We start from the raw sequence: 27,950 nt of genomic DNA, 5'->3' as shown, positions 1-27,950 counted from the left end.
TTTTAATATAATAACTCCCATATCTGTGAGGGGATATGTTCTTCGGATACTTGAAACTGAAGACAATAGTGAACCCTATATTTTGATTAATCATGGGGTGAAAGCATTCTGCAGAATAGCAGAGAGCCCCAGAAATGCTTCTATTTGGGGATCTCTCTGGCCCATTGGTACTATATGTTATACTTGGGCTAGAATAATTCCATAGAATAACACTGGAAGAGCTAGAGAGGCCTACACATACTTCTGGGGGTTGTGTCAGAAAATTGATGATAACGATGTGTACATTTTATATGGCCGTGTTTGTGACATTGCAGGCTAACCAATCCTAGTTAAGAAATGAAAATGCAATACCTTGGTCTTGGTGTATAAAAGTCTCACTTTTGGGCTGGGGAGGCCTGTGACTCCCAGAACTAGTATCCGTCCACCCATTTTGCAAATATGGTTAATAACCTTATTTGTTAGAGAATTTGGGAAGCTTTAGTCCAAAACAAGGTCTGGTTATTTGTGCCTGAATGGTCATTAACTGGCCAAATAAGTGGTCTGCCATAGAGCAACAACAACAATTTTGATTCTTCTTGTTGTTTTTTCATCTGCAGTTAAGAATTAGAGATCTCGAAGGAGCTTTGCAAGTGGAGAAGGCAAGTCAAGCAGAAGCACTTTCTGAAGTGGGAATGATCAAAGCCAAATTTAAAGAGGTAGAAAATGCCTATGAGAGAGAGAAGCATAACGCTCATGAGGCATTTGAAAAGCTCAACATGTAAGTTATTTGCTTCTTAATTTTGGAATGTGTGTATCATTTGTATGTGTTCATGTGTATTGAGAACTAAAATAATAATACACCTTGAATAGTATGTGTCATAGAGCTGTTCATTAATGTTCATTTAGCAGGTGATGAGAAAGGTTATTATTTAAACTTACGTGCCTTGAGGTCTTTAAAAGAGAGTTATAATCCTTCACTCATTCCCTGGCAGTAGACATCATTTAACTTAGTGGAACTCTGTTAGAAGACCTGTGCAGAGTATTGCAATAATAATAATAATAATAATAATAATAATAATAATAATAATAATAATAATAAGTAACTTCATTTATATCCCGCCCCCTCTCCAACAAATCTCAGGTCAGCTTACAAAAAATAAATACAATATCAAATAAATACAATGCTATTTTAACTGTGAATTCATTTCTTTAAATACATATCATAGAACTGATAATGTATGTGAATTTCACAGGTTGCTGAAATACTGTGTACAGAGTAGCAATGTGACTGTGCTTTGGTCCTTCCTCTTCTGCAGTCCTAAGCCCACTTTTGTTATAAGTAAAAGACATTGAATTCTCCTAGACATTTTATTTACGTCAAAATCCAAAAGCATCTGAAATCTGCAGTACTTCTAGTCTCAAGCATTTTGGATAAGGGATACCTGACCTGTACATCTTAGAAGTTTCCCCCTTCTTAAAATATATAAGGTAAAGGTTTTCCCCAGACATTAAGTCTAATCATGTCTGACTCTAGGGGTTGGTGCTCATCTCCAATTCTAGGCTGAAGAACTGTTGACACCTCATGTGGCCGGCATGACTGCATAAGCACTGTTACCTTCCCATCAGAGTGGTACCTATTGATCTACTCACATTTGCATGTTTTCGAACTGCTAGGTTGGCAGAAGCTGGGGCTAACCGCAGGAGCTCACCCCGCTCCCCGGATTTGAACCGCCAACCTTGCGGTCAGCAAGTTCAGCAGCTCAGTAGTTTAACCTGCTGCACCAATATCACAACTATCATTGAAATTGTGTCACGACCCAGGCTGCAGAGCACCAATAACCATACACAGAGGCCAGAATCTATCTAATATCTTTATTAAGGAAATATATAAAGTTAATAAAAGCAAGTGTATGAAATAGTCCAGAAGTAGACCTTTCAGGAAAGGTCAAAATTAGTCCAAAGAAACAATGTCCAATATGAAATATTAAGGTCCAAAGTTGTAATCCAATAACCGAAACACTCACTTTGCCAGGCAAAGTGAGGGGAGATGACAACGTCCTTTAGTCCATGAAACTTGAGCGAGGCTAGGGAGTAACTTGAAACAAGGCTTGATACAGAGCAACAAGGAACGAGGAGCAAGAACAAGATCCGTGGAATTACTTGGCAAAATCCGGAAAACAAGGCAAGGCTGAGTCCTGGAAAACAAGGCAAGGTCCGTGGAGGTAAACAAGGCTGGAAACGGGAACGAAGGCTTGGAAACAGGAGCGAAGGCTTGGAATCAGGAACAAGGCTTGAAACAGGAACGAGGCTTGGAAACGGAGCGCGCTGTCCACACACAACTTGCTCCAGTAGCTGACGAATTGACTCCGCAAGATCCCTTTGTGGGCAAAACACCTAAATAGGGTCTAGTTTTCCCACCAAAGAGCAGTTCTCTGGGGAACCACAAACGAAAGCTAATCTCTGAGTCCAGATGCATGACTCCTTAAAGTTTCCCATGGAAAGCAGGCTTAATCAGCTGAATTCTTAGCAGCTATCCTAGCACTCCTGCGAGACGCTGCTTGAACTCCCCTCTGTTGTTTACAAAACTCGTGGCGAGAAAACACAGGAGATTTAGGCTCAGGGCTTGTTTGACAGACTTCTGGAAGACAAATCTCTTGCAGGTGCAAGGTTCCCAAATCTGGCTGGGAAGTTTCCAATTCTGACTGAGACGGTGAAAAACCCAAGTTCTCCTCTTCATCTGGCACTACAGTGCCAGAAACGGGACTACATGGCCCATGACTCATCACAAATTGATAGTTACAAAATAATTTTGTAACCTTTACAAAATAATAATGCCAAACATTTCATGTCAGCATAGTGTTGTTGTCGAGACACAGAGGCCTTAAAGAGCCACACACGCTAATTAGTCCAACAAAAGGTTTATTATAAAGCAATAAAAATGCTCAGAGACACTTAACTTCAGTGTCTCTAGCCAAAACTCAAATGTTTTGCCCAAAGATCCCTAAGGTCATCTGGTGAGGCCCTGCTCTCGGTCCCGCCTGCCTCACAGGCACGGCTGGTGGGGACGAGGGACAGGGCCTTCTCGGTGGTGGCTCCCCGGCTGTGGAACACCCTCCCCAGAGAAATACGGCACGCCCCAACCCTTCTGAGTTTTAGAAAAGCCCTGAAAACATGGCTATGTGCCCAGGCTTTCAAAGATTAAATGATAAAAGACGACCCCGGACTGATTTACGGCTACAGCACGAGGATTTTGGAGGAATGGATTTTAATCATATGTTTTATATTTTTCTATTGTTTTAATTGTTTTATTGGATTTTCATTGCTGTTTTAATTATGTGCAGGCATTGAATTGTTGCCAATTTGTACGCCGCCCTGAGTCCCTTCGGGTGAGAAGGGTGGGATATAAATGTTGTAAATAAATAAATAAATAAATAAACTGGGCTTCAAAAAGCAACCGGAAAATAACCCAGATTAAACAGAAAGAAAACCCGGATTTAAACTCAGTCAAAATAAATAGCAAGCAAACAGCGCTGTAACAAAAGGGTTCCAACAGACAGTGCTGCACCCAAAGAGTCAGTTGCAAATAGGAGTTGCCAAAGCCAGCCAAAGTCCCAGAGTCACCGTAAAAGGAATCTCAACAAACGTCGTTTCCCAGGTGGACAAACAGAACCGTAGTTGAGGTAATCCAAGGGTCCAGGAAGGGAGAGAGCCACACTCACGATAAGCCAGTCCAAACGTCGTCACTAAGGTGGTCAAACAGAGCCATAGTTGCGGTAATCCAAGGGTCCAGGAAGGGAGAGAGCCACACTCATGATAAGCCAAACGTCGTCACTAAGGTGGTCAAACAGAGCCGTAGTTGAGGTAATCCAAGGGTCCAGGAAGGGAGAGAGCCACACTCACGATAAGCCAGTCCAAACGTCGTCACTAAGGTGGTCAAACACAGCCGTTGTTCAAACAATCCAAGAGTCCAGGAAGGGAGAAAGCCACACTTATGATAAGCCAGTCCAAACATCAAGAATTCTCAGGAAACAGAACTCCAGGCTGCAGAACCCGAACCCAAAACCCAACACGAGAACAGGCAGCGACAGAATAGACACGATACGAAACCGACACTTTGCCTTCAACAAAGACTCCCCATTTCAGAGCCTACTGTTAACTTACACATCATTTTCCGATGATGAGCTGGCCTCCACCCCATCATCATCTCTAACAGCTGTCCTTGTCTTCACACACGATCCCCTGTTTCCATCCCTCCAGTTCCTCCATCTCCTGCCAAGACTTAGGTTTCCCCATGACTCGGATGTACCTCCTGTTTGCCAATCCTCCCGTCCTGAAAACCTCATCATCGTGTTGCTAGAAGTTGGTTCTGCACATATGTTCCCAATCTCTTGTACCCTAGTCCAATCCATCGTGTTCTCCCCATCCTCATCACTCCCAGACCCATCACTCCCAGAGAAACCCATAAACGATTCATCATCTGTGGGAGCAGTAAATATATCCCGGATCTTCTTCCTCTCCCGTTCTTCATCTGATTCCTGCTCCTGAGTAACCCTTTTTGTGCCTCTTTTCCCATCCACCACATTTCCTTCCTCACTTATTGACTCCCCGCCACTTGAAAACCCTTCGAATGTGTCTTCATCAGTAGGTGCCATAAGTATATCCTGGATCCGTTCCCTTTGCTGATCTTCAACTGACACCTGCTCGCGATTACCCCTTCTTCACCTACTGGTAATGCTACTTCTGCTTGCAACATTACTTACTGACTCAACTACAACAGTTGTCTTACACCAACTCTTTAAAAAAAAACATACAGTTCTTGTTTTTTCCCATCAACTTCTAGGCTCTGACTAAAATGTCACCTCATTTTTCTATACAGATTTTTCTACTGGGATAGGAACATTATGACCTGCTATCACCTTCAGAGTTTTCACTGTCTCGTTACAGAAGTTGTAAGCCAGGCTACAATACTATCAAATATACATGGCATTTGTGTTGAGGTCACAACATTGCCCTCTTGTCACCAAGCATACTATTTCAAGTAAAAAATAGTACTGAGAAAGCACTTTATAAAAATTCTTTTATATATGTTCTGGCCTGTATGTGTAGAGTCCATGCCATATCAATAAAAGAATTTAACAGAGCAAGGCTACCAGTGGTTCAGCTTGAGCTTTCATCTAGGAAGAGACAAATATCTCCAAGCCAAGCCTGGCTTATGTGGGTAAAAAACATATGTGCAGGAGGAGTGTTGTTTTTACTAGTTTTTCTCCCATTTATGGATCAGCTTATTTTTAAAAAAAAAATTAGGGAGGCAATCTATATCAATTTCAGGTCTGATGTGAATCTGTTGGTTGTATGTTGTCTATATATATTTTTTGTGAATCCCGTCAACCCATTGTCTCTTTTGACATGCTCTCAGTGTGTTCTAGGAAATGCTTTTTTATTGGAGCATGATATTTTGGTGTTAATAGAATATTAAATATTTCCACAATGCTGAGAAGTCCGTGTGCTTTTCAAATTTGGATTTCCTATTCCAAAGGAAGGTCTTTCTTTCTCTTTGCAGGGAGAGATTTACTGTATTTTAAAGTCCAAAAGACCTTAAGATGCAGTTTTAGCTCACAGTTTGCCCTCAGATGACTACATTATTTTCTCCTTTGTTGAGAGAAGCACCTGCTCCTTCCTTAAACTTCTAGGTGATCCATCAGAGGAAACAAACATGAGAAAATCTCAGTATGTAGAATGTATCACATGTACTCAGAGATGTATTTGCAAACCATCTGGAAACACCTTAAGACCAACTTATTACAGCATTTTTCTGACAGGATTTGTTCAGAGGGTGGCTGATTTTAATTCATAACTGGATTTTTGTTTTCTTACAAGTCACTCTGATATAGATGCATCATCTTTCACGGGTGATGGCCTTTCAGATAGTTTTTATGTAATTTGTCTAATTTTTCAAAACTGTCACACTTCCATTCAGCCCTGGTTTTTATTACTGTCATAGTTCCCCATTCTATACCTTGGTTTGATCAACCATTGCATCTCCCCAATATTTATACTATGTGTTCTTTTTTCAAAGCTTGGAAATAATTTACAATAGTAATTAATGTACGACATTGACTTTGGGTGGTAATGTAGGGCTGTGGTGCTGATTTTATTAGAATAAGCAATGTCTTTTGGATTTGTAAAACACTGAGTAATTCTTTTACATGTTGCTTGAAAGAGAGATTATCTCTTACTTTATATGTAATTTGATTGGAGGTATTCCCTTTTTAAACCTTCTAAGCAAGAGTTCCTGTGGCTGCTTTGTTCCAGGACACAATAATGAATAGAGAAAAGTGAGGCAGGAAGTCTGGAAGGTTTGCCGGTATACTTCCTTTAAAAATATTTTTTAACAGAAATAAAACACAAAGAAAAACAATAAAATGTATGCATACATAAATATTAGCATACTTGAATGACAATTACATATCAAATTACATATCAAACTAGGCAACATACATCTCTACTGTAATTACATATACCGTAACTCTAAACTACAAACATAGATACATAAATTGATTTTAAAAGTAGATTTTTTTGCTTCCGTTTTTTCATTTTCTCATCATTTAGTATTTTTTCTTCCACCTTATATCCAACAGATTGATTATTTCTACTTATTTTGTCATTAACAAATAAGTATACTTCCTGAAGTGGCTAAGAGACGTGACATGAGGTTAAATCTGGCGATTCTTCCTACAGCCCATCTGTCTCTGCTCATTGGAGGGGAAAATCCTTCAGCCATCTTTTACACAATTAAGTACTAACATGGTCCCATAAAATCATTTAAAACACCAAAAGTACTGTTACTTATGAGTAATGTAACATTTTACTTTTCACTCATATTCAAGGAGCATGCATTTAAAATGAATTGTTTTATGCTAAGATAATGTTTCCAAGCTTTGCTATTATCTTCAGATATTTATTCAGATACATGCTGAATTTTGTGTGATTGAAAGTGTTTTTACCATTTGTATAATCTTTCTGTTGATTTCATTTTCAATGTGATCTGAAAATGTTTTGCTGTGCAGATGAAAAATACTCTCCAAATCAGCCAATTGTGAGAGTTTCTAAAGGCATGCACTATTTGTACTTGTATATAAGTCTAGAAATGATAGTAAAATAACTGACTTATCCATGGGTCATATTAAAATCCGTGATTGTGACCTCAAAACTCGACTTTGATTTGTAAATGAGGTTGACTTAAACACAAGAACATATGAAGTATGGGGAAGGAATACATTCCAAACATAGAACAGAGATATGAGACAAGTTCAGCCTATTGTTGTTGTTGTTGTTGTTGTTGTTGTTGTTGTTGTTATTTTTATTGTTATTAATATTACTGGATCATCCCACTTTTCTCCCGATAATGAGACTCAAGGCAGATATAATCTGTGTAGAAGTCCTTCTTTTTAGATTTATTAGGCCACAAGGATATACAGTGAGGCATGCAGTCTGGGAAGTTCTGTCCTGTGTTTCTTGAGTTTACAGTATGAGCTTCTAAAGGACTTGCAGTTTCTGAAGATCTGACCATAGCATGTTTCAGCGCATACATAAAGAGGCAATTAGTACAAACCGTAGAAGGCAGTAATGGAGTTGCACACAAGGGAGGACGATACAGAAGTAGGATGGAGGATATGAACTTACAGCATGGATTATGATTTGTGGAGTGTATAATCTGTCAAGGCTTAGCTTTTGGCAATGTTTAGCAAGTTCAAATAATTTCCAGCATGAAGCTCTTCACTCTTGACATTTCAGTATTGTTTCATTATTTATATGCAACATAATGTTGCATATAATCTATATTTTGTGTGCCATACCCACAGTATGACTTGTGACTATAGTATATTAAGCACTTGGTAAGTTTTTCAGATGTTTCCTAATCATGATTAAATTAAATTAATCAACATTAGATTTAAAAATAAACAATGGTGGAAAGGCAATGTAATATGTACAGTGTTTCGTCAATATAAATTGTTATTAATTTAAAGTGTTTCTAAAAACCCTGTTCCATCTTTTCAGGCTAGAAAGGGAGTACTTTTCCATAAACAAGCACCTCAATGAAGAGATTGAGGAAAAGAAGAAAGCAATTATAGATCTCTCAGAGAAACTCCAGGATAATGAAAAAGATTACAAGGAGTTACAGGATGAGCTTCTTCTGGTAAGAGAAAAAAACCTGAGGCATTTATTTTATTGGTCCAAAAAGTGATATATGTGTTGCTATGTAAAAACAAAACAAAAATACCACCTTTCTATCTTTAAAGTAAGTGATTAAAAGATTCCTGCGTCTTTTCTTTTCTTAAAAAAACACCATGCATTTGTTACTCTTTATATCAGATATATTATGAATCCCATTTTTATCAGAAGTGGATTTTGTGTTTGGCTGCGTTTTGATTGCACTGTTGTGCTACACTTCTGAGTGTGATAATTTCACCACACATGCTAGGAACGAAGGCTGGAAAATGCAAGGACAGCTCTGGTTTTGTGAATATGGCCACTAATGGCCAATAAATTGTGTTGTATCTGGAGCAGGGTTAGGAATCATGTGGCCCTCCAGATGTTATTGACCTTCAGCTTCCATCTGCCCCTCCAGCATAGTCCGTTGTAAGGGAATTACAGCTCTGATGAAGTGGAAAAAAGAGGATATGAGAGTTTGTCCAGAAATATTTATAGTCTGAGCTTTCCAAACATTTCATCTTGGTGACATACCTTTTTAGATATGAATCATTTAGCGATGCAGCAATTTAGTTTTACTAGCAAACTACAGGTTAAATTAACCCCTTATAAAAAAATGGACACATCACATCAATTGTAATGATTAACTATATGGGGACACAGCATGTCTCATGAAAACCTTTAATTGATATATGTATTTACATATAAGATTGTTTATTTCACATAGATGCAGAGGTTTCCATTATGTTCATACAACACACCTACACACTGCAATCAACATACTAATGTTTCATGACACACAGTTTGGAAAATTCCCCATGTGGGTGTCTGAGATAGTGAGACCTTTGCTTTCTGATGGTTCATTGTACACAAACTTTTTCTCATGAACAAAATTACCGTATATGTTGCCCGGGTGTTGGAGGGACCGCTGTCCCCCTGCTTTTATCCCTTCTTTCTCTCCCCCATTACCTTTTCCCCTTTCTTTCCTCCTTTGTCCTTCCTTCCTTTTTTTCTTTCCTTCCTTTTCCATTTCTTTCCCTCCCCTTTATCCCTGCTCCATTCTGAGAGAGCCTAACTCACAATGCCTCCATGGCAATATGGCTCTCTTTGTGACTCTTTCCTTCTTTCCTCCCTTCTCCTCATACAGATATCACCTTTCTTTCCCAATGATATCACAGATGACCACTTCACATAGCAATATCTAATCCAGTAACATCACAGAGGGCCACTTCACCTAGCAACAGCTGTTGTGGTACAGACAGACATACTTCAACTTTTATATAGAGAAATTACTGAAAATAGTGTGTATATGAAATATAAATGAATTTTGGGTTTAGATTTGGGTATCATTGCCAAGATATCATGCAAGTATTCCAGGATCTGAAACAAATCTGAAATATGAAACACTTCTGGTCTCAAGCATTTTGGATAAAGGGATATTCAATTTGTATTAGAACATGAGATGATCCAGGGAGCTCAGTTTTAGGAGATATTTAGGATAGATAAAGTATTTATTTCCATAGTGCATAGTTAACTTTGAATTTGTTACTACTACAATATACTGTATAGTGACATCCACAATGTGTTTGTCAAAAAGTGGATTAATGGAAAGGAAGGCCATTCATAGCTGCTAGTTGTGGTGGCTATTTCCAACGGTGGCACAGCGGGTTAAACTGCTGAGCTGCTGAACTTGCTGACTGAAAGGTTGGCGGTTCGAATCCGGGGAGTGGGGTGAGCTCCTGCTGTTTCCCCCCAGCTTCTGCCAACCTAGCAGTTCAAAAACACGCAAATGTTAGTAGATCAATAGGTACTGCTTCGGTGGGATGGTAACGGCACGCCATGCAGTCATGCCAGCCACATGACCTTGGAGGTGTCTATGGACAATGCCCAGCTTTTCAGCTTAGAAATGGAGATGAGCACCAACCCCCAGAGTTGGACACAACTAGACCTAATGTCAAGGGGAAAAGCTTTATCTATACCTGCTATCAGAGATAATACTTCTGGCATTATTGTTTTATAGATAAAATGTGTTGAAATATACTGTCGTATCATTTTTAGGAGTTTCCACAAAAATCTAGTCCAGAAAGGTCTTTGGTCTGATCCAGCTTGGTTTCCATATTCTCTCTTATTTTGTTGAATTCTTCATAAAACTTCTTTTCATTTACTACAAATCACAGCAGTCATTGCAGAAAGTAGACATTTGTGGCCTCCAAGTGATAATGATTAGCTTATTGTTTTTCCTGTTTGCAGAAATGCTGCTTTCATCTTTGCAACACTCTTCTATATTATCAATAATTCTGTTTTAAGAAAGAGCCCACCTTTTTCTTGTTTAAAGGGCTTGTTGGGGAAAGGCTCAGTTTAAAAGAAAGTTTAAGCTGGCAGTTTTAAAACTCAAGGAAATTCCTTGGGGTTTGAAAAGGTTTAAACATACTTGTCTGCTCCAAGTACCTTCTGTGAATCAGAATTTGTTATGTGCTTTCTTACTATCTAATCAAATTGGTATTAAGCCTATCTGTGGTCTCAACCTCTGACCATAATTTGGATATTCTGAAAGGAATAGATACTCTTTAGCTCCTTCTAGACTATTAAAGGTGGAAGCAATTTAAATTCACATGTTTTAAAGACCATTGGGGGGACCATTACAATTATCTAGCCAGACTCGCATGCACACAGGCGATGGAATTCATCCTGGTTGGATTAAAGTGTATCTTTCAGGGAGAGTTCTTATTTTTCTTTGGAAACTCTGTGTAGCATGGAATTCACTACGTTGTTTGATAAGTGGTTCTCTGTAAATCTCGTCACTTCTTAACCTTTTCTTCCAGACATTAGAACACGTTTTACACTTTTGTCTGCAAAAGTAAGGAATACTGCAAATATGGTAGTGGCCATCACTCTTTGTTAAAGAATTCAGATGGTACTTCTTCCACTTCCTTTGCTGTCATTAACCATAGTTAGCAGCCATGCTTTACTGATAGTTAACCACAGCTCTGATAATCAGAGTAACCATGATTGTTGATGCTAACTTTTTAAAAAACAAAGTCAAATGGAAAGAACTGGGTGGGATTTATATATGATACTCTTATCTCATTTCTAGTCTTTTAATGGTACTTAAGGGATAACTGGATTATAGATATACATAAGCATAGTACCCAGATTCTTGTAATATTTGATTTGACAATGATGTGCAGATTTCATGGGATCCTGAAATCCTAAAGGTTCATACTTTAACTATGAAGTAAGTTCAGAACTGCATAAAGTTTTTCAGCCACGAATTGTGTTATTATTGAACTGTGATGTCCGGACTAATATTTTTAATCACAATTGTGCTTATTTTCTGAAGTTTTCCTAGGGCAGCTACTCCAGCCGTTACTCCTCTTTCTCAAATCGTGATCCCATGTGTTTTATTTGAGCAGCAGTCTGAATTTCTTTTGTTTTGCCTCATTCACCCAATGAATCATTGTAAAGACAGATACCAAAGAGATGGCCAGAAAAAAAACTGTCTTCATGTCTGGTTTAGTATTATGTTGAAAATGGCAGGAAGGGACAGGAGTAATACCTCATGTAGCATGAGAGCCTTGTACAAGTTCTGTATTGCTCGCACTTGTCCTGATAGTTCCCAGATTTCTACATGAACCAGTTGGGATTAAAACTGGGACCTGGCACATGCCCATATATCCATCACCTCTTACATGCATTGTTTCATGCACAAAGACACTTGGGAAACTTCCCATCTGGAAGCATTCTAAACCTACATCTTTCCAAAGCACTGTGAGCATATAATGGATTCTTTGTTTCTGAATGCATAATATAGTTTGATCTGAAAAATGCAGAGCCTGTTGAACAAAGACCTAGGTCTGGTCAGGGCCTGAATCGAAGAGTGTCTGGGTATTTTACATATGTTGAGCTTTGTTGAAGAATGTCAAGATGAAATACTCAGAATTTGTTGAACTGCATATGCCAGCAACCCTAGCCAACCTAGTCATTGACGAAGAATGTAGGGTGCTCCAGCCCAAGAGCACATGTAAGGTCAGACTTCATCTACCTCTTTTCTAAAAAGTGAAACCATTCTAGAATTCTTTGATGTTAGACTACTATTATTATCAGCAGCACTTCTGTTCATTCTCAGTAAGAACTTAGGTGCCTTAGTCTGAATGGAGCCCAGTAGAATTGGCTTTCCATATCTTCAGAACCAAACTTCCATAGATTCAACCATGCATGGCTTGGAACCCCACCCCTCAAATCCAAAAAGCAAACCATGGTTTTGTCGTTTTCCATAAGTGGCACATAGAATCATAGAATCATAGAATCATAGAATAGTAGAGTTGGAAGAGACCACATGGGCCATCTAGTCCAACCCCCTGCTAAGAAGCAGGAAATCGCATTCAAAGCACCCCCGACAGATGGCCATCCAGGCTCTGCTTAAAAGCCTCCAAGGAAGGAGCCTCCACCACGGCCCCGGGGAGAGAGTTCCACTGTCGAACAGCTCTCACAGTGAGGAAGTTCTTCCTGATGTTCAAGTGGAATCTCCTTTCCTGTAGTTTGAAGCCATTGTTCCGTGTCCTAGTCTGCAGGGCAGCAGAAAACAAGCTTGCTCCCTCTTCCCTATGACTTCCCTTCACGTATTTGTACATGGCTATCATGTCTCCTCTCAGCCTTCTCTTCTGCAGGCTAAACATGCCCAGCTCTTTAAGCCGCTCCTCATAGGGCTTGTTCTCCAGACCCTTAATCATTTTAGTCGCCCTCCTCTGGACGCTTTCCAGTTTGTCAACATCTCCCTTCAACTGTGGTGCCCAAAATTGGACACAGTATTCCAGGTGTGGTCTGACCAAGGCAGAATAGAGGGGGAGCATAACTTCCCTGGATCTAGACGCTATTCCCCTATTGATGCAGGCCAGAATCCCATTGGCTTTTTTAGCAGCCGCATCACATTGTTGGCTCATGTTTAACTTGTTGTCCACGAGGACTCCAAGGTCTTTTTCGCACACACTGCTGTCAAGCCAGGCGTCCCCCATTCTGTATCTTTGATTTCCATTTTTTCTGCCGAAGTGAAGTATCTTGCATTTGTCCCTGTTGAACTTCATTTTGTTAGTTTTGGCCCATCTCTCTAGTCTGTCAAGATCGTTTTGAATTCTGCTCCTGTCTTCTGGAGTGTTAGCTATCCCTCCCAGTTTTGTGTCGTCTGCAAACTTGATGATCGTGCCTTCTAACCCTTCGTCTAAGTCGTTAATAAAGATGTTGAACAGAACCGGGCCCAGGACGGAGCCCTGCGGCACTCCACTTGTCACTTCTTTCCATGATGAAGACGACGCATTGGTGAGCACCCTTTGGGTTCGTTCGCTTAGCCAATTACAGATCCACCTAACCGTAGTTTTGTCTAGCCCACATTTTACTAGTTTGTTTGCCAGAAGGTCGTGGGGGACTTTGTCGAAGGCCTTACTGAAATCCAGGTACGCTACATCCACAGCATTCCCTGTATCGACCCAACTCGTAACTCTATCGAAAAAGGAGATCAGATTAGTCTGGCATGACTTGTTTTTGGTAAATCCGTGTTGACTATTAGCAATGACCGCATTTGTTTCTAAGTGTTCGCAGACCACTTCCTTAATGATCTTTTCCAGAATTTTGCCTGGTATTGATGTGAGGCTGACCGGACGGTAATTGTTTGGGTCGTTCTTTTTTCCCTTCTTGAAGATAGGGACCACATTCGCCCTCCTCCAATCTGCTGGGACTTCTCCCGTTCTCCAAGAACTCTCGAAGATAATTGCCAGTGGTTCTGAAATAACTTCCGCTAGTTCCTTCAGTACTCTTGGGTGTAGCTGATCTGGCCCTGGGGACTTGAATTCGTTTAGAGAGGCCAGGTGTTCCTGGACAACGTGTCTCCCTATTTGGGGTTGGATTTCCCCCAATCCTTCGTCCATTCCGTGTTGCTGAGGTTGAAGATGGCTTTCTTTTTCTGAGAAGACCGAGGCAAAGAAGGTATTGAGCAGTTCTGCCTTTTCCCTGTCCCCTGTCGCCATCACCCCATCTTCTCCTTGCAATGGCCCTATCGCCTCCTTTTTCTTCCTTTTTCTACCAACGTAAGCAAAAAAGCCTTTTTTGTTGTTTTTTATGTCCCTGGCAAGCCTGAGCTCATTTTGCGCTTTAGCCTTGCGAACCTTTTCCCTACAGGTGTTGGCTATACGTTTGAATTCTTCTTTGGTGATTTCTCCCCTTTTCCACTTCTTGTGCATGTCACTTTTGAGCTTTAGCTCAGTTAGAAGTTCTTTGGACATCCATTCTGGCTTCTTTGCACTTGTCTTATTTTTCTTCTTTGTTGGCACTGTTTGCATTTGCGCCGTGAGTATTTCACTTTTGAAAAACTCCCATCCATCCTTAACTCCCTTGTTTTTTAATATCGGCGTCCATGGAATGCCGCTCAGTAATTCCTTCATTTTTTGGAAGTCAGCTCTCTTAAAGTCCAGAAAGCGTGTTTGACTTGTCTTAGTTTCAGCATTCCTTTGTATTGCAAACTGCAGGAGCACATGGTCACTTGCCCCTAAGGATCCAACCACTTCAACTGTATTGATCAGGTCTTCCACATTTGTTAAGATTAGATCAAGAGTTGCTGATCCCCTTGTTGCCTCTTCTACCTTCTGGACCATAAAATTATCTGCAAGGCAAGTGAGGAATTTGTTGGACTTTGTACTCTTGGCTGAGTTTGTTTTCCAGCAGATATCGGGATAATTGAAATCGCCCATGACTACTATATCTCTTCTTTGTGCCTGTTTGGTCAGCTGTTGACAGAAGGCTTCATCAAGTCCTTCATCCTGACTCGGAGGTCTGTAGTAGACACCCACGACAAGATCTTTTTGAGTCCCGGTTCCCTTGATTCTTATCCAGATGCTTTCAAGCTGGTTTCCCGGATTACAGTCTTGCATTTCTTCTGCAACGTAACTGTTTTTGACATATAAAGCTACTCCCCCTCCTCTCCCCTTTGTTCTATTTCTGTGAAAGAGGTTATAGCCCTCAATGGTTAAATTCCAGTGATGGGAGTCATCCCACCAGGTTTCAGTGATGCCTATGACATCGTATGTGTGGTGCTGTGCTAGGAGTTGGAGTTCGTCTTGCTTATTTCCCATGCTCTGAGCATTAGTGTAAAGACATGTAAGCCCCTGTGACCTCCTCTCGAACTGTTTATTTGGGATTATTGTGCTCTCTGTACTTGGTCCTTGCTGTGTTTGTGCAGCCCTCCGTTTAGCCTTTCGGCGGTTCCCTGTGGTCGTGGGTAATATATTGTTCGCCAGGCTGTTGTTCCCCTCCCCCAGTGGATCTAGTTTAAAGTGCGCCTGATGAGGTTTGTGAGTCTGTGTGCAAAAAGATGTTTTCCTACTTGTGTGAGATGCACCCCATCGCTTGCCAGTAGTCCATCCTCTTGGAAGAGTAGACCATGGTCAAGGAAGCCAAAATGATCCTCTTGACACCATTTTCTGAGCCAGTTATTGACCTGTACTATTTTTCCGGCCCTTGTAGAGCCGTGTCCTACAACAGGGAGGAGGGATGAAAAGATCACATGTACATTATACAGTTTTAGCTTTGTTCCCAGAGCTCGAAAATCATTTGTGATCTTTTGAAAAGTATGCCTAGCGGTGTCATTGGTACCTACATGTATCAACATAAGGTGGGGAGGGTGATGGGGCTTTAGGAGCCTGCTGAGCCTCTGAGTGATATGGTGTATTTTTGCCCCCGGGAGGCAGCATGTTTCTCGAGCCATCCCATCCGGTCTGGAAATGATGGCTTCCGTTCCTCTAAGGAGGGAGTCACCTACTACCAAGACCTGTTTCCTTTGAGGATTGACAGGGTCCCTTTTGTGCAAGACAGTGTGTATGTCCCCTGAAGAGTGTTCCTGTTGAAGTGAATCATGTAGGTGTAAAGTGTTGTCCTCCTCCTCAACATCCCCAGTGCATTCATCAATGACAATCCATTGAGATATATCCGAGAGCCCATTACTCTCCCAAGGATGTTCCTGTTGCTCCTGGTCTATGATTGGGGATGGAGCATTTGCATGATTACATAAGTGTGACTGTGGTGATGCACTGTCCCCGTCAGGGCTATCCCCTGCGCATTGATCCAGGGTGGTCCACTGAGTGGTATCTAAGAAGCTGTGGTCCTCCACAAGATGTGTTTCCTGATTGTATGTTAATGATGTAAGAATTTCAAATCTGTTGTGTAAATGCAGCTGAGCAGAGGAGTTCTGCGGAGGCTGCCTGGTCCTGCGTCTCCTTCTATGGGTGACCTCCTTCCAAGCCTGAGGGTTGTCTACCTTTGAGTTGATCTCCCCATAAGGTTCCTGATCATGGTCTTGGTGGTGTTGGTGTGATGCAGGCTGCTGATCTACAGCAGCGTGTTGTGCAGTGTCCAAGAAGAGCTCGAGTGCCTGAATGTCCTTAAGGGTCTTAATACGGTGCTCGAGCTGTTGGATCCTCTGCTCCATCAGAGTCATCTGTTTGCATTTGGAGCAGATGTAGTTGTCTAGTTTTTGTGTGAAAAAGCGGAACATGCCACAGCTGGTGCATGTGATGGGAATGTTTTGCTTTTGTTGCATCTCTTGGTGAGCGTGGTGGCCAAGTGGGATCTTTGTACAGTTAAGTAATATGCACGCACTTTATGTGCAAACTGCAACAAACCACCTCTTTGTGTATTTGTTTATGTTGCTTTGTTTCCTGTATGTACTGCAAAGGATAGTTAGTAAAGGTGCCTTCCCCAGAAATAAAGCTTTCCCAGAAACTCAATTAACAGGGGACAATGCCTGCTGTCAATCAACTTAAGTACCTGGCTCTCTTTCAACACAACAGTCACACAACAGTTAGACTTCGACCACAGGAGCCAAGCCCACACTCAGTTTAAAATCTTAGCCAAATCTTAGCCAAATCCTACCTGAAGCCAGGGAGCAAAAATGTCCTCCTGCTGCCTCTGCTTCTGCGAGAACCAACATCATTGTATACAATGGGATTTGGGCATTCATGGATTTTGATTTCCACAGAATATACGCAACCAAATCCCAGAAGATATCAAGAGTCTCCTGTATGTTGATTTTATTGCTACTGACTGTTGTCAAAATTGCTAGTACAACCATCCCACATTCACGTCATCTTTAAAAGAGACATCAATATTGGAATATTGTTCACAGTGAATATTACAAAGATGTTCCATATAACATCATAAATAAATTAATATTTTTCTAATTAGAAAAAAGGAATGTTGTTGCAAAGTATTTTAAGCTCAGCAAGAACTCTTGAAAAGTTTTTAAATAGCTCTAAATTGCACATATTTTTGTGATGGTTGCAATGGTTTAATTTATAGTGTTCAAGAAAATCCTATGCAATTTAAGAATCTTGCACATTACAGTTCTAATACTATGATTCCTCGTTAATTGCAATGGCAGCATGTTATGGAATTTTGGGCTTTGTATTTTGTTAGAGAACTCAGAATAAACTCTCTAAACTGAGAGTTCCAGGATTCCAGGAATGGAACCATAGGAGTGAAAGTAGAATCATAGCACTACGATTGTATAGCGTGAGACGGTTCTTAGTTATTTTGGGATGTCCAATTGAATTGAAATTTCCACCATTATAACATTATAATATTCTAGATAAAACACATTTAAGATATGTTGGGATTTGTCTTAAACAAAACTTTATGGAAACAGATGAATTCCCCATCTATTAAATCCCAAGTGAGAAAGATCACAAATAAATGTTATACCCCTCTGTCTTCTCCTTTGTATCCATTATACTTGAAGGCTTAAAAGGTGATCCTTCAATATAAGCTCTACCGAGAATGTAAGCTATGCTTATTGAAAGGTATTACGTCCCTTTGTTAACATGATCTTCTCAGCCTGACTGGCAAATTAGTATGTATGGCTAGAAAAGAAGAAGCTGGAAGATGTTCTTTGTAGTACTATGAAAAATTAAAATCCCCCAGTGGAGCCTTGACACGTTGTATTTTGGAACTCATTTGTTCATGCGGAACTCATTGTTTCATAGTTTTCTAGTAGCACGCAACTAGTAAGGAGGGAAGAACGGAAATAATGGTCTTCAGACACTTGCAACTTGTTTGTGTGTGTGTGTTCAAATGACCTGGTCATGATTTTGATTATTCACTAATAACATGTAAGTAATTTCCTCTTGGTTTCCAAAGTGATGCATTTTAGTGGTGCATAAAACTCATTAACTTGCTTTAATCAACATAAAGGCAAATAAGGAAATCTGTGATTACAGCCTGTGGTTAGAGCATTCTCTGAGGGCCTCTCAAGCACTTGTTAGTTTTGTTGGAAGAGAAAAAGCTGCCATAACAGTATGTTGTCAAGCTTTTCTTTTGTTGCCCAAAGCCTTTTTTAAAAATAAGCTAAGAAAGAGAGAATGATGAGCCTCTTTTTCTGTCAAACTTATCTGGACTGATTCTACTACAGTAGCCAATATATCTCATTTTTGCCACTTTGAGTTATGCAGATGCATTGAAGATTCCCACTATAATAAAATACTGCAAAGGGAACAAGGACCATACCTTCACTCCATTTTCTGAGTATCCTGGTGAAAAATGAGCATAGTTCATTCCAGTAGAACCTAAAATGGTGTTGTGGCACAATTTCTGCCCTTTTTGTAGGAAAATTGTGTCAAATGGGTGACCGGCCCCTGAAGCAGCTCTGGTGCTTTCTCCTTTTTCAAAGTGACCCTCCGTCTACCCACAAATCAATCAGAACCCATCAATTTGGCCACAAAACTTACCTTTGACCTAAACATGAGGTTGACTTGTACACAAATATATATGAAAATCATCTGGCATGTACTTTTAATCCAAGCTAGATAACATCTTGGTGGCTCCTTAAGCTCATCTTAACCTAGAAATGGGTATTTATGAGCCCTCAAACTTTTACCTATAAGCCAAAACTCAAGAAATAGTGCCAGTTAGAACAGGATCTTGTTATAAGTAGCCAAGCCAACAAAGGTGAAAGATAAAAACCCTGGAAGGATTGGGATCAGGTCTGCTAGTCAGTAGCTATTATGATCCTTCATATATTGTTGGACTGCAGCTTCTATTATCTTTCACTATTAGCTATACTAACTGGGGCTGCTGAGAGTTACAAACCAATAGTATTTGAATGCTATATCACTCCCACTCTAGCCTAAGGCCCCTTCTATACCACCGTATAAAATCCGGATTATCTGCATTGAACTGGATTATATGGCGGTGTAGACTCATATAATCTAGTTCAAAGCAGATAATGTGGATTATCTGATTTGATAATCTGGATTATATGGCAGTGTAGAAAGAGCCTAAGACACTATTTTGCACTCCGGCTGTGGAGGGTGGGTCAAAACAAAAGCAGAGATATTTGCCATCAGAGGTTCGAGGACTAAGATGTTGTTCACAGCTAAAGGGAGATGGAAAAAGGATGCAAGAAAGCAGTGTTCAGAAAAACAGCATAGTGCAGATAAGAAGGATTGCCCATGAAGGAGAGCAGCAGATAAGCAGGACTTACTGGTGGACAACAAAACACAGATTAATAGATGCAAGCTTTTCAGACAAGGCCAGATTGTGTTTACTGTTCACTTAGAATTATTTTTAGCCAGCCCAGGTTAAAAGGATCTATCAGGAGCTATATTGTGAGTTGGTCTTGCCTATTTTCTATTAAATGCTGCAGTTTCAAATGGTTCCCCAATCAGTGGTTCCTAGCCGTTGGTCCTCCAGGTGTTTGGGACTTCAACTCCAAAAGCCTCAGCCAGCTTCAGCAACTACCAGGAATCCTGGGAGCTCCAAAACATCCGAGAAGCAAAGGTTGAAAACCACTGCAAGATGATGCTTAGGGCTAGAAGCACTCTCAGTTTAGTTCTGACAGATTCTGCCTAAATCAAAGATGAGTCAGTTCATGGTTGTCAAGATGTTGCTGTAGTGCAACTTTTATCATCCCTCCATTTTAGGTTTTCTGACTTTATCCTTGGCATAGATGTTTGGAGTGTAGGAATCAAATTAGAACAGGATTAAATCATTGATGAAATCAAGTGGATATGTACAGTATACATACATAAATTCAGTCATATGAAAAGGTAAGAAAAAGTAATGATGTAGTTTTCATAGAAGCTACTCAAATTTATTCATGAACATATGTGGTAAGTAAGCCTTGCAGTAGACTGACAGTTTCAAATTGGATATCTTTATCTGTTCCACCTCTATTATATGAACTTTTGAAATTCCAGAAATCTCTCTATGGTGCCACCATGTGGTTCCTGGTTCGTACAACATTGTCTTCAAATCCCTGCCAAGGAAGAGACAAGGATTTCTATTTTCATCACTTCATTTTGCTAAATCTGATCTACTGCCTTTTTGACTGTATTGGAAATTCATTTAAATAATTACATGCCAATTTAAAAAGTCCCTCTGTATTTAAAATGCTCTTGTGTGCTTGAAAGTATTACCATTTATTTTCATAGAGTGTTTAATGCGCCAGGAGTCTTAAACTGCTCATAAATAAATTCAGTAAAACTAAGCTAAGCACATTTTAAGGTGCGGTGTATAAAGTTCATTATCCTGGTTTTGGAGAATTGATTTGCTGTGTGTTCAAGTATCTTTTCCTTCTCAAGACTTAGGGAAATTAGCATTGGAGACCATGCTGTGTAAGGGATTCTGGGAGCTGTTGTCCAAAACATTATATTTCCACATCCTAACAATTTTATTAGGACTGTGGCAATGAGGAGGAAGCTATAATGTCAGCACGTGTAACTTCAAGGTAGAGCTTTCTCATTGAGTTCAGCACAGGACAGTTCTGGTGCCTTCAAAATCCAAGGCTTTTGACCAATTCTTTATTGTGCCGTCCGCCGGACAATAAAAAACTATAAAACTGAAACGTGCTGTCCTTTATCCGGGCGAACTGCAAATCCCTATAAGCTGTCCTATAGATATTGAACGACTGAGTCTGGATAACTTCAAAAAAGGATGTTTATTCATACAAGGTTGTAAACCTGGCACAGATCTTAAAGTTGCAGAAAATGAAACAAATTTCCATAGGTTTTAGTTGCAGAATTATCCCTGGTTCCAGAAGGCAAAGGTGATTATAAAACCACTATACCCTAATCACGCTGTCTATATTAGAAGGAGAAACTCTTTCCTTCCCTATCTTTACAGCAAAGATTAGTTCTAGAAGCGACAGAATAACCCTGCTCCTCCAACTAGATTTCCTATTCCAGATCAATATAATTCAATACTTATCTAATTTGGATAGGCTTAGATTGGCCTGGTTTTGAGGATGATTTGTCCCAGTTAGCCTTGCACAGCTCCAGCACGTTGGAAGACTATAGCCAGAATGAAGGTCCAAAATGGAGACTAGACCCTGGTAAAAAGGGCGGTCCTAAGATGTTGCACTCTTTGACCAATCACTGCAAAGAAAACTGCAGCCAGCTATTGCAGATTCCAAGCCACTTTTCCTAGGCTTTTGCAGCCAGAGGCTCAAACAAAATGTAAAGGAGGGAAAACAAACAAACGACCAATAGGTAAGGCAAACCATCGTCCTGGGGGACGGAACACTCCCCGCTAAATTCCCAGGATGTGGGAATTTACCAATCAAAAACATACAAACACCTTTGTATACACAACAATACAAACACTAGAACTTTAAACATCTCCAATAAGCAACACGAGGTCACTAATTGGTCTGTCCAAAATGGACACTTTGCCTCTGTTGCAAGTCTTTAATTGAACTTTCCTGACCTTACCGTCCGGGCAAGGAAAGGTCTTTAATACAATGCCCATGGGCCACGCATGGCGGGGCAAGTCTTTGTCCTTTAACAACACAACGTTGTTAACCTCAATGTTGTCCTGTGGGCTTTGCCAGATTCTTCTAGCTTGAAGCTGGCTTAAGTACTCAGCTTTCCACCTTTTCCAAAAGTGGTTGGCCAAGGACTGCACCTGTTTCCACAGGGCACGGTGAGTTCCGTCCGGAACTGGCAACATGACGTCCTTCCATCCTGGCACCTTTTGTGTCAAAATAAGTGCAGGAGTCAGTGGTTGTAAGTTCTCAGGGTCACTGGTAAGGGGAACCAGCGGCCGGTTGTTGATAATTGCGGTAACTTCCGCCATAAGTGTCACCAAAACATCATGCGTCAATGACCTATGACTCAAAAGCATGGCATTAAGGATTTTGCGACTAATACCAATCATCCTCTCCCAAACACCACCCATATGGGAGGCGTGAGGAACATTGAAAGTCCACATAATTTGTTCAGTATTCGTAAAGTTCTGAACCTTTGGGTCTCTCCCAAACCTAGACACACAATTGAGTTCTTTGGTCGCACCTACAAAATTGGTGCCACAGTCCGACCGAATTGACTTAATTGGCCCTCTGAGGGCTATGAACCTTTTTAATGCGTTTAAAAATGATGAAGTGTCCATCCCTTCTATGACTTCTATATGGACAGCTCGTATTACTAAACAAGTAAACAAAACTGCCCACCTCTTGTTATTTACAACACCACCCCTGGTTTTCCTAGTGACAACCTCCCAAGGACCAAACACATCGATTCCCACATGGGAAAAGGGTGGGTCTGTCAAAGTCCTATCCTGAGGTAGTTCTGCCATCAACTGACTTTGACAGTTTCGCCTAAGGCGCCTGCATTTAACACATTTGAAAATACAACTGTTGACCAACCTTTTGGCATTAACTACCCACAGACCTTCATTTCTAAGGGCTGCCTCAGTTAGAGTTCTACCCTGATGATGGATCCTTTCATGGTGATGCCGAACGAGCAGCAATGCAGTGTGACTATTAGGGGGTATGATGATGGGGTTTTTTATGCACGCCTTGAGTTTAGCTTTGGCTAACCTTCCTCCAACTCTCAAAATACCCTCCTTGTCTAGAAATGGGTTTAACTCATTTAGAAGACTTTGATTAGGGATGTTGAGCCCTTGCTCTAGCCTAGCTATTTCCTGCTTGAAAGCAGATCTCTGTACTGACTTGAATATGACGCTCTTAGCCTTTATCATATCCTGGACCTGTAAAGGCTCACTATCTTTGCAAGCTAAACGATGTATAAGCCTAGCAACTGCTCTAAGAAGACTGTGCCACTCCGAAAAACATTCAAAACGGTGTGGTTCCAGGCAAGATCTTTGGCCCATCTTGATTTCTGTGGTTGATTTGCAGGCTTTCACCTCTGCACTTCGTGAGACTTGAGCATTCATAATGTCCGAAAACCTTTGCTCATCTTTCGAGAGCGCTGTGGCTTCGTCTCTCTCAGAGACTTTGAAAATGGAGGAATACTCTGGAGTTATTGCTTGGCAGTAGACTGAGATGTGACTTAGGCAACTGCGCACAAGTGTAGGACGTCCACCTTTAAGCACCTGTGCTTGATTGGAGTCCAACGACGATGGTGGGTGCATCTTGTTTATGCACACTGGGCCTGTAACTGTCCAGCCTAGTGGTAGCAGCTGAGCAATGGGCGCCCCTGGAGGTCCCTTAACTTGGTCGTTCACATAGAACAAGTTCGGACAGTCCGCACCAAGCAGAAGGGCAATGTCCACATCTGGACGGAAAGCAGGTAAGGCGTTCTTCAGCCTTCGCAAGTGAGGATGGGCTTCCACGACTTCTCTGGTGACAATCTGCCTTTTGTTCCGGGGAATAGAGGAACACTCAATGAGGTCTGGTAACTCGAACAGTCTCTTCTGGTCACAAGAGGAGACAACAAAGCCGGATGCTATGCGACCCTGCAACTTCTTCTTCCCTACACAGGTGGACATGGTGTAGTCGACCGTCTGGGTTTTTATGTCAAACAGTTGGAAAAACTCTGGAGTCGCCAGGGAGGCGTCGCTTTGTGAATCCAAAGCCACGTAAAGTCTCTTTTTAAGCCAAGGTCTTCTGGCTGGATATACATCTGCTAGGCAGATGGGATGGCAGACTCTGAACTGGTGCACGTCAGAGCATAGTTCAGTACAGGCGACCGATGGAGCATCCTCCTGCATCCGTGACGCGGTCTGCATGTTGGTGGCTTCAGTAGATGACCCTTCTTTGGAAGACGTGTCCCCTTTGGCGCGGGAGACAGCGTCAGAGTTGTGCATCGCGGTGCAATGCTTAAGGCTGTTACACCTTGCGCATTTGACGTCCTCTTTGCAGTTGGATGCAAAGTGAGGAGTTGCTCCACAGCACCTAAAACATATGCCCAGCTTCTGTACAATCTGTTGTCTTTCTTTATAAGGCTTCTTGCCAAATTCCCGGCAGTTGGCCAAACTGTGAGGCTTTTGGTGAATGGGGCAGAGCACCTCCTTCACCTCTGACTTGGATTCGTTGGCCCTGCGCTGAGTTTCAACAGCCTTAACACTAACCGGTCTTTTGGCCTCTCTGGATGGTTTTTTCTCCACTTTAGGTGCCTTCTCTGGCTGGGTCCCTTGGTATAAGGTGGGGAGGCCCGTCTGCGGATCATTCCTTTCTCTGGCCGCCCTGGTGATGAACTGGACCAAATGAGAAAATGGAGGGTATGCCTGGGAGTGGGCCTCCTTGTAGTTGAAGACCTCCTGTCCCCAGCGTTCTTGCAAAGTGAAGGGCAGCTTGGTCAAGATCTGCCTCTGGGACAGGTGCTGATCGAGGCACTTCAAACCGGGCAGTTCTGGATTCTCCTTGGCCGACTCTAATTCCGTAAGGAGATCGCTGAGGTCCCACAAGAGTTTGAAGTCTTTGAGTTTCAAAGCTGGGAACCTTTGGAGCTTGTCCATAAGAGATGCTTCAATCTCTGTGCTGGCCCCATACCTCTGCTGCAACCTGGCCCAGGCCTTTTCCAGGGCTTTGTCGGGATCGGCTACGTGGGCTGCGTAGATCTTCTTAACTTGTGAGGATGAGGCTGGGCCCAACCATGCAGCCAGAAGAGTCAGTTCTTCCTCAGGCAATAACTTTAAGTCTCTGATTGCTCTCTGGAAGGTGGCCTTCCAGAGAAGAAATTCCTCAGGCTTGTCCGAAAACTTTTCGACACCCTTGTCCTTAAGATCTCTTCTGGGGCTTCTGATGATGGAGACAAGCTGGGACTCTGGCGTCGAAGGGAACAATTGAGGAGTTTGCTGTTGTGGAGTGGACTCCCACCTTGCACCTTGCGTCAACCTTTGGCCTCTTGGAGGGATGACATCGACCACTGACGAATCGGTGGCTCCCTGTGCAGCTGTCTGTAAGGGCCAACTAGCACTTGGCCTTGAGGCCCTGATTGACTGACCTAGGGATTTAGCAGGAGGCACAGGTAGCTCGGGCAAGGGTGAGCTCCCCGCCTGACGCTCTGCTCTGCAGGAAACTCAAAAGTGACTTTGGGGCCCTGCTCTGGGTAAGGAGAGAAGTCTTCCTGTTCCTCATCCGAAAACTGGCTGTTTAAGCTATTAAGATGCACAAGCACCTTGGAAGAAGGGTCCTGCTTCGGCAACTGACTTACATTTTCTTCTGTGAGTGGCTCAATTAGGGCCTTGGCCAAAGTCTCAGCCCTTAACTTTTTGGCAGTAGCATCCATCCTTATTCTAAGCATTTCTATTTCACCTTGCCTTTGGGCCTGTTCCATTTGCATTTCGCTTTGTCTACGGGCCTGTTCTATTTGCATTTCGCTTTGTCTACGGGCCTGTTCTATTTGCAGTCGTTGCTCTTCTTCTTTAAAGGGAAGGGTGAGATCAGCTGCCTTAGCATCAGCCTCCGCCCCCGCTACCTTGCTCTTTAGCTCCAGACGTGCAGCCTCCTTAATGTGCAAGGCAGCTAGGGAAGAGATGGCACTCCCAGCAGCAGAAGACTTGCTAGAGTGGCTATGTTTAGATGATGCACACTCCCTTAGCTTAGATACCTGGCTAGAGCGGTTGGACTTAAGACTAAGTGCCACAGCAGGTGATTTTAAAAGATTGGTCTCATGGCTGCATAAGGAAGACTGATTTCCTTTTGGCTCAGACCTTAGATTAACAGGTGGAGAACTAAATTCCAAGGCATCTAGAATTGCCCTCACCTTATTTTCTTTCTCATTAGTGTCAGCTAAGACACTCACTATTTCTAACTCTGAATCCTTGGCGTTAATGCGCTCGAGGACCTGGACTATCTTAGACACCAAACCCCTCCAAATACTGAAGGTCTCTTCAAGGTCGGTCTGTAATATGGATGGCACCCTTGTAATACCCAAGCTCTCAATTCTGTCCATCAATGTTACAATTCGCTCCCATGCCGAACCTAACCTCACATGGAGGAGCTCCTTTTCACCTATTAGATGGGCTAGCATCTTGGCTGAAGGGTGCTTTATCCTTTGGGGCCTTTCATTCCTACGTTCAGCCTCAGAAGGAGGTATACCATCTGTATCATCTTGAAATTGCATAGACATTATGTATTCTTAATAGCAAGTAAATTTACAACAAAGGCAAATGCAATATACCTGCAAGTAAATTTACAATAAAGGCAAATTCAATATATAATACAATTCACAGCACTTAACCATAGCAATATATATCACTAAGTAACTATACTTTACAAAGATTGTGACCTTTGGCGCCAGACTTTGGTGGGCAAGCTGCAAAATGTCAACTGACAGCAACTTGCCACTTGATACCTCCCTTGCCCGAGTGACGTAAACTGCCAAAATGGCGACTTCGCCAAATTTTCAAGCACCTCGTGCTCTGCGGCTCGAGGCCTGCCGCCGAAGGAGCACCGAGGCTGGCTTTGGAAAGGAGGAGAGAAGAGACGCCTCCTCCCCGCTGTGAAGGGAGGTCACCACCGCAGGTCGATGAAGCAGGTCACCACCGCAGGACGATGAGGCAGGTCACCACCGCAGGACGATGAGGCAGGTCACCACCGCAGGACGATGAGGCAGGTCACCACCGCAGGACGATGAAGCAGGTCACCACCGCAGGACGATGAGGCAGGTCACCACCGCAGGACGATGATGCAGGTCACCACCGCAGGACGATGAGGCAGGTCACCACCGCAGGACAATGAGGCAGGTCACCACCGCCAGGCGACCGTCCCGGCCGAGCGCTTCTGGACTCACCACCTCCGTGTAAGCCCAGGACCTACTGCTGGAGCTCCGCGGCTCGATGCCTGCCACCGAAGGAGCTCGGGGTAGATTGCTGGGTTTTGCACAGCCGTGCAATTGCAGAAACAGCCGCAGGGCTACGCGCACACACGCAAGCTGAAGAGCAGGATACTGCAGAGGCTGAAGAAATGGAGCCCCACTCTCTCACTTGCCTTTCGGCCTGGCAGCAAGCTTTCACTGCAACAGACCACAAAATCAAAGTCTCTATGGCCGTGCAAGCTAGCTGAAGCGGAAAAACCGCTGATCGTCCTCAAAACTGTGCCGTCCGCCGGACAATAAAAAACTATAAAACTGAAACGTGCTGTCCTTTATCCGGGCGAACTGCAAATCCCTATAAGCTGTCCTATAGATATTGAACGACTGAGTCTGGATAACTTCAAAAAAGGATGTTTATTCATACAAGGTTGTAAACCTGGCACAGATCTTAAAGTTGCAGAAAATGAAACAAATTTCCATAGGTTTTAGTTGCAGAATTATCCCTGGTTCCAGAAGGCAAAGGTGATTATAAAACCACTATACCCTAATCACGCTGTCTATATTAGAAGGAGAAACTCTTTCCTTCCCTATCTTTACAGCAAAGATTAGTTCTAGAAGCGACAGAATAACCCTGCTCCTCCAACTAGATTTCCTATTCCAGATCAATATAATTCAATACTTATCTAATTTGGATAGGCTTAGATTGGCCTGGTTTTGAGGATGATTTGT

General features: G+C 42.1%; 1 protein-coding gene across 8 annotated transcripts in view; it reads left to right on the top strand.

The window, feature by feature from the left end:
• The window catches only part of ccdc171 (coiled-coil domain containing 171), a 214,925-nt gene that overhangs the window by 28,012 nt on the left and 158,963 nt on the right, over positions 1-27,950 (top strand). For all 8 annotated transcript variants that reach the window (XM_062971894.1, XM_008103172.3, XM_008103167.3 and 5 more), the window contains 2 exons: positions 597-757; positions 8,038-8,176. In XM_062971894.1, coding sequence (XP_062827964.1) covers positions 597-757; positions 8,038-8,176 — 300 coding nt within the window. The remainder of the gene's footprint in view (positions 1-596; positions 758-8,037; positions 8,177-27,950) is intronic.

Source organism: Anolis carolinensis, chromosome 2 (assembly GCF_035594765.1).
Source record: "Anolis carolinensis isolate JA03-04 chromosome 2, rAnoCar3.1.pri, whole genome shotgun sequence".
NCBI classification, from domain to species: Eukaryota; Metazoa; Chordata; class Lepidosauria; order Squamata; family Dactyloidae; genus Anolis; species Anolis carolinensis.
This window is presented reverse-complemented; position numbering and strand designations above follow the sequence as displayed.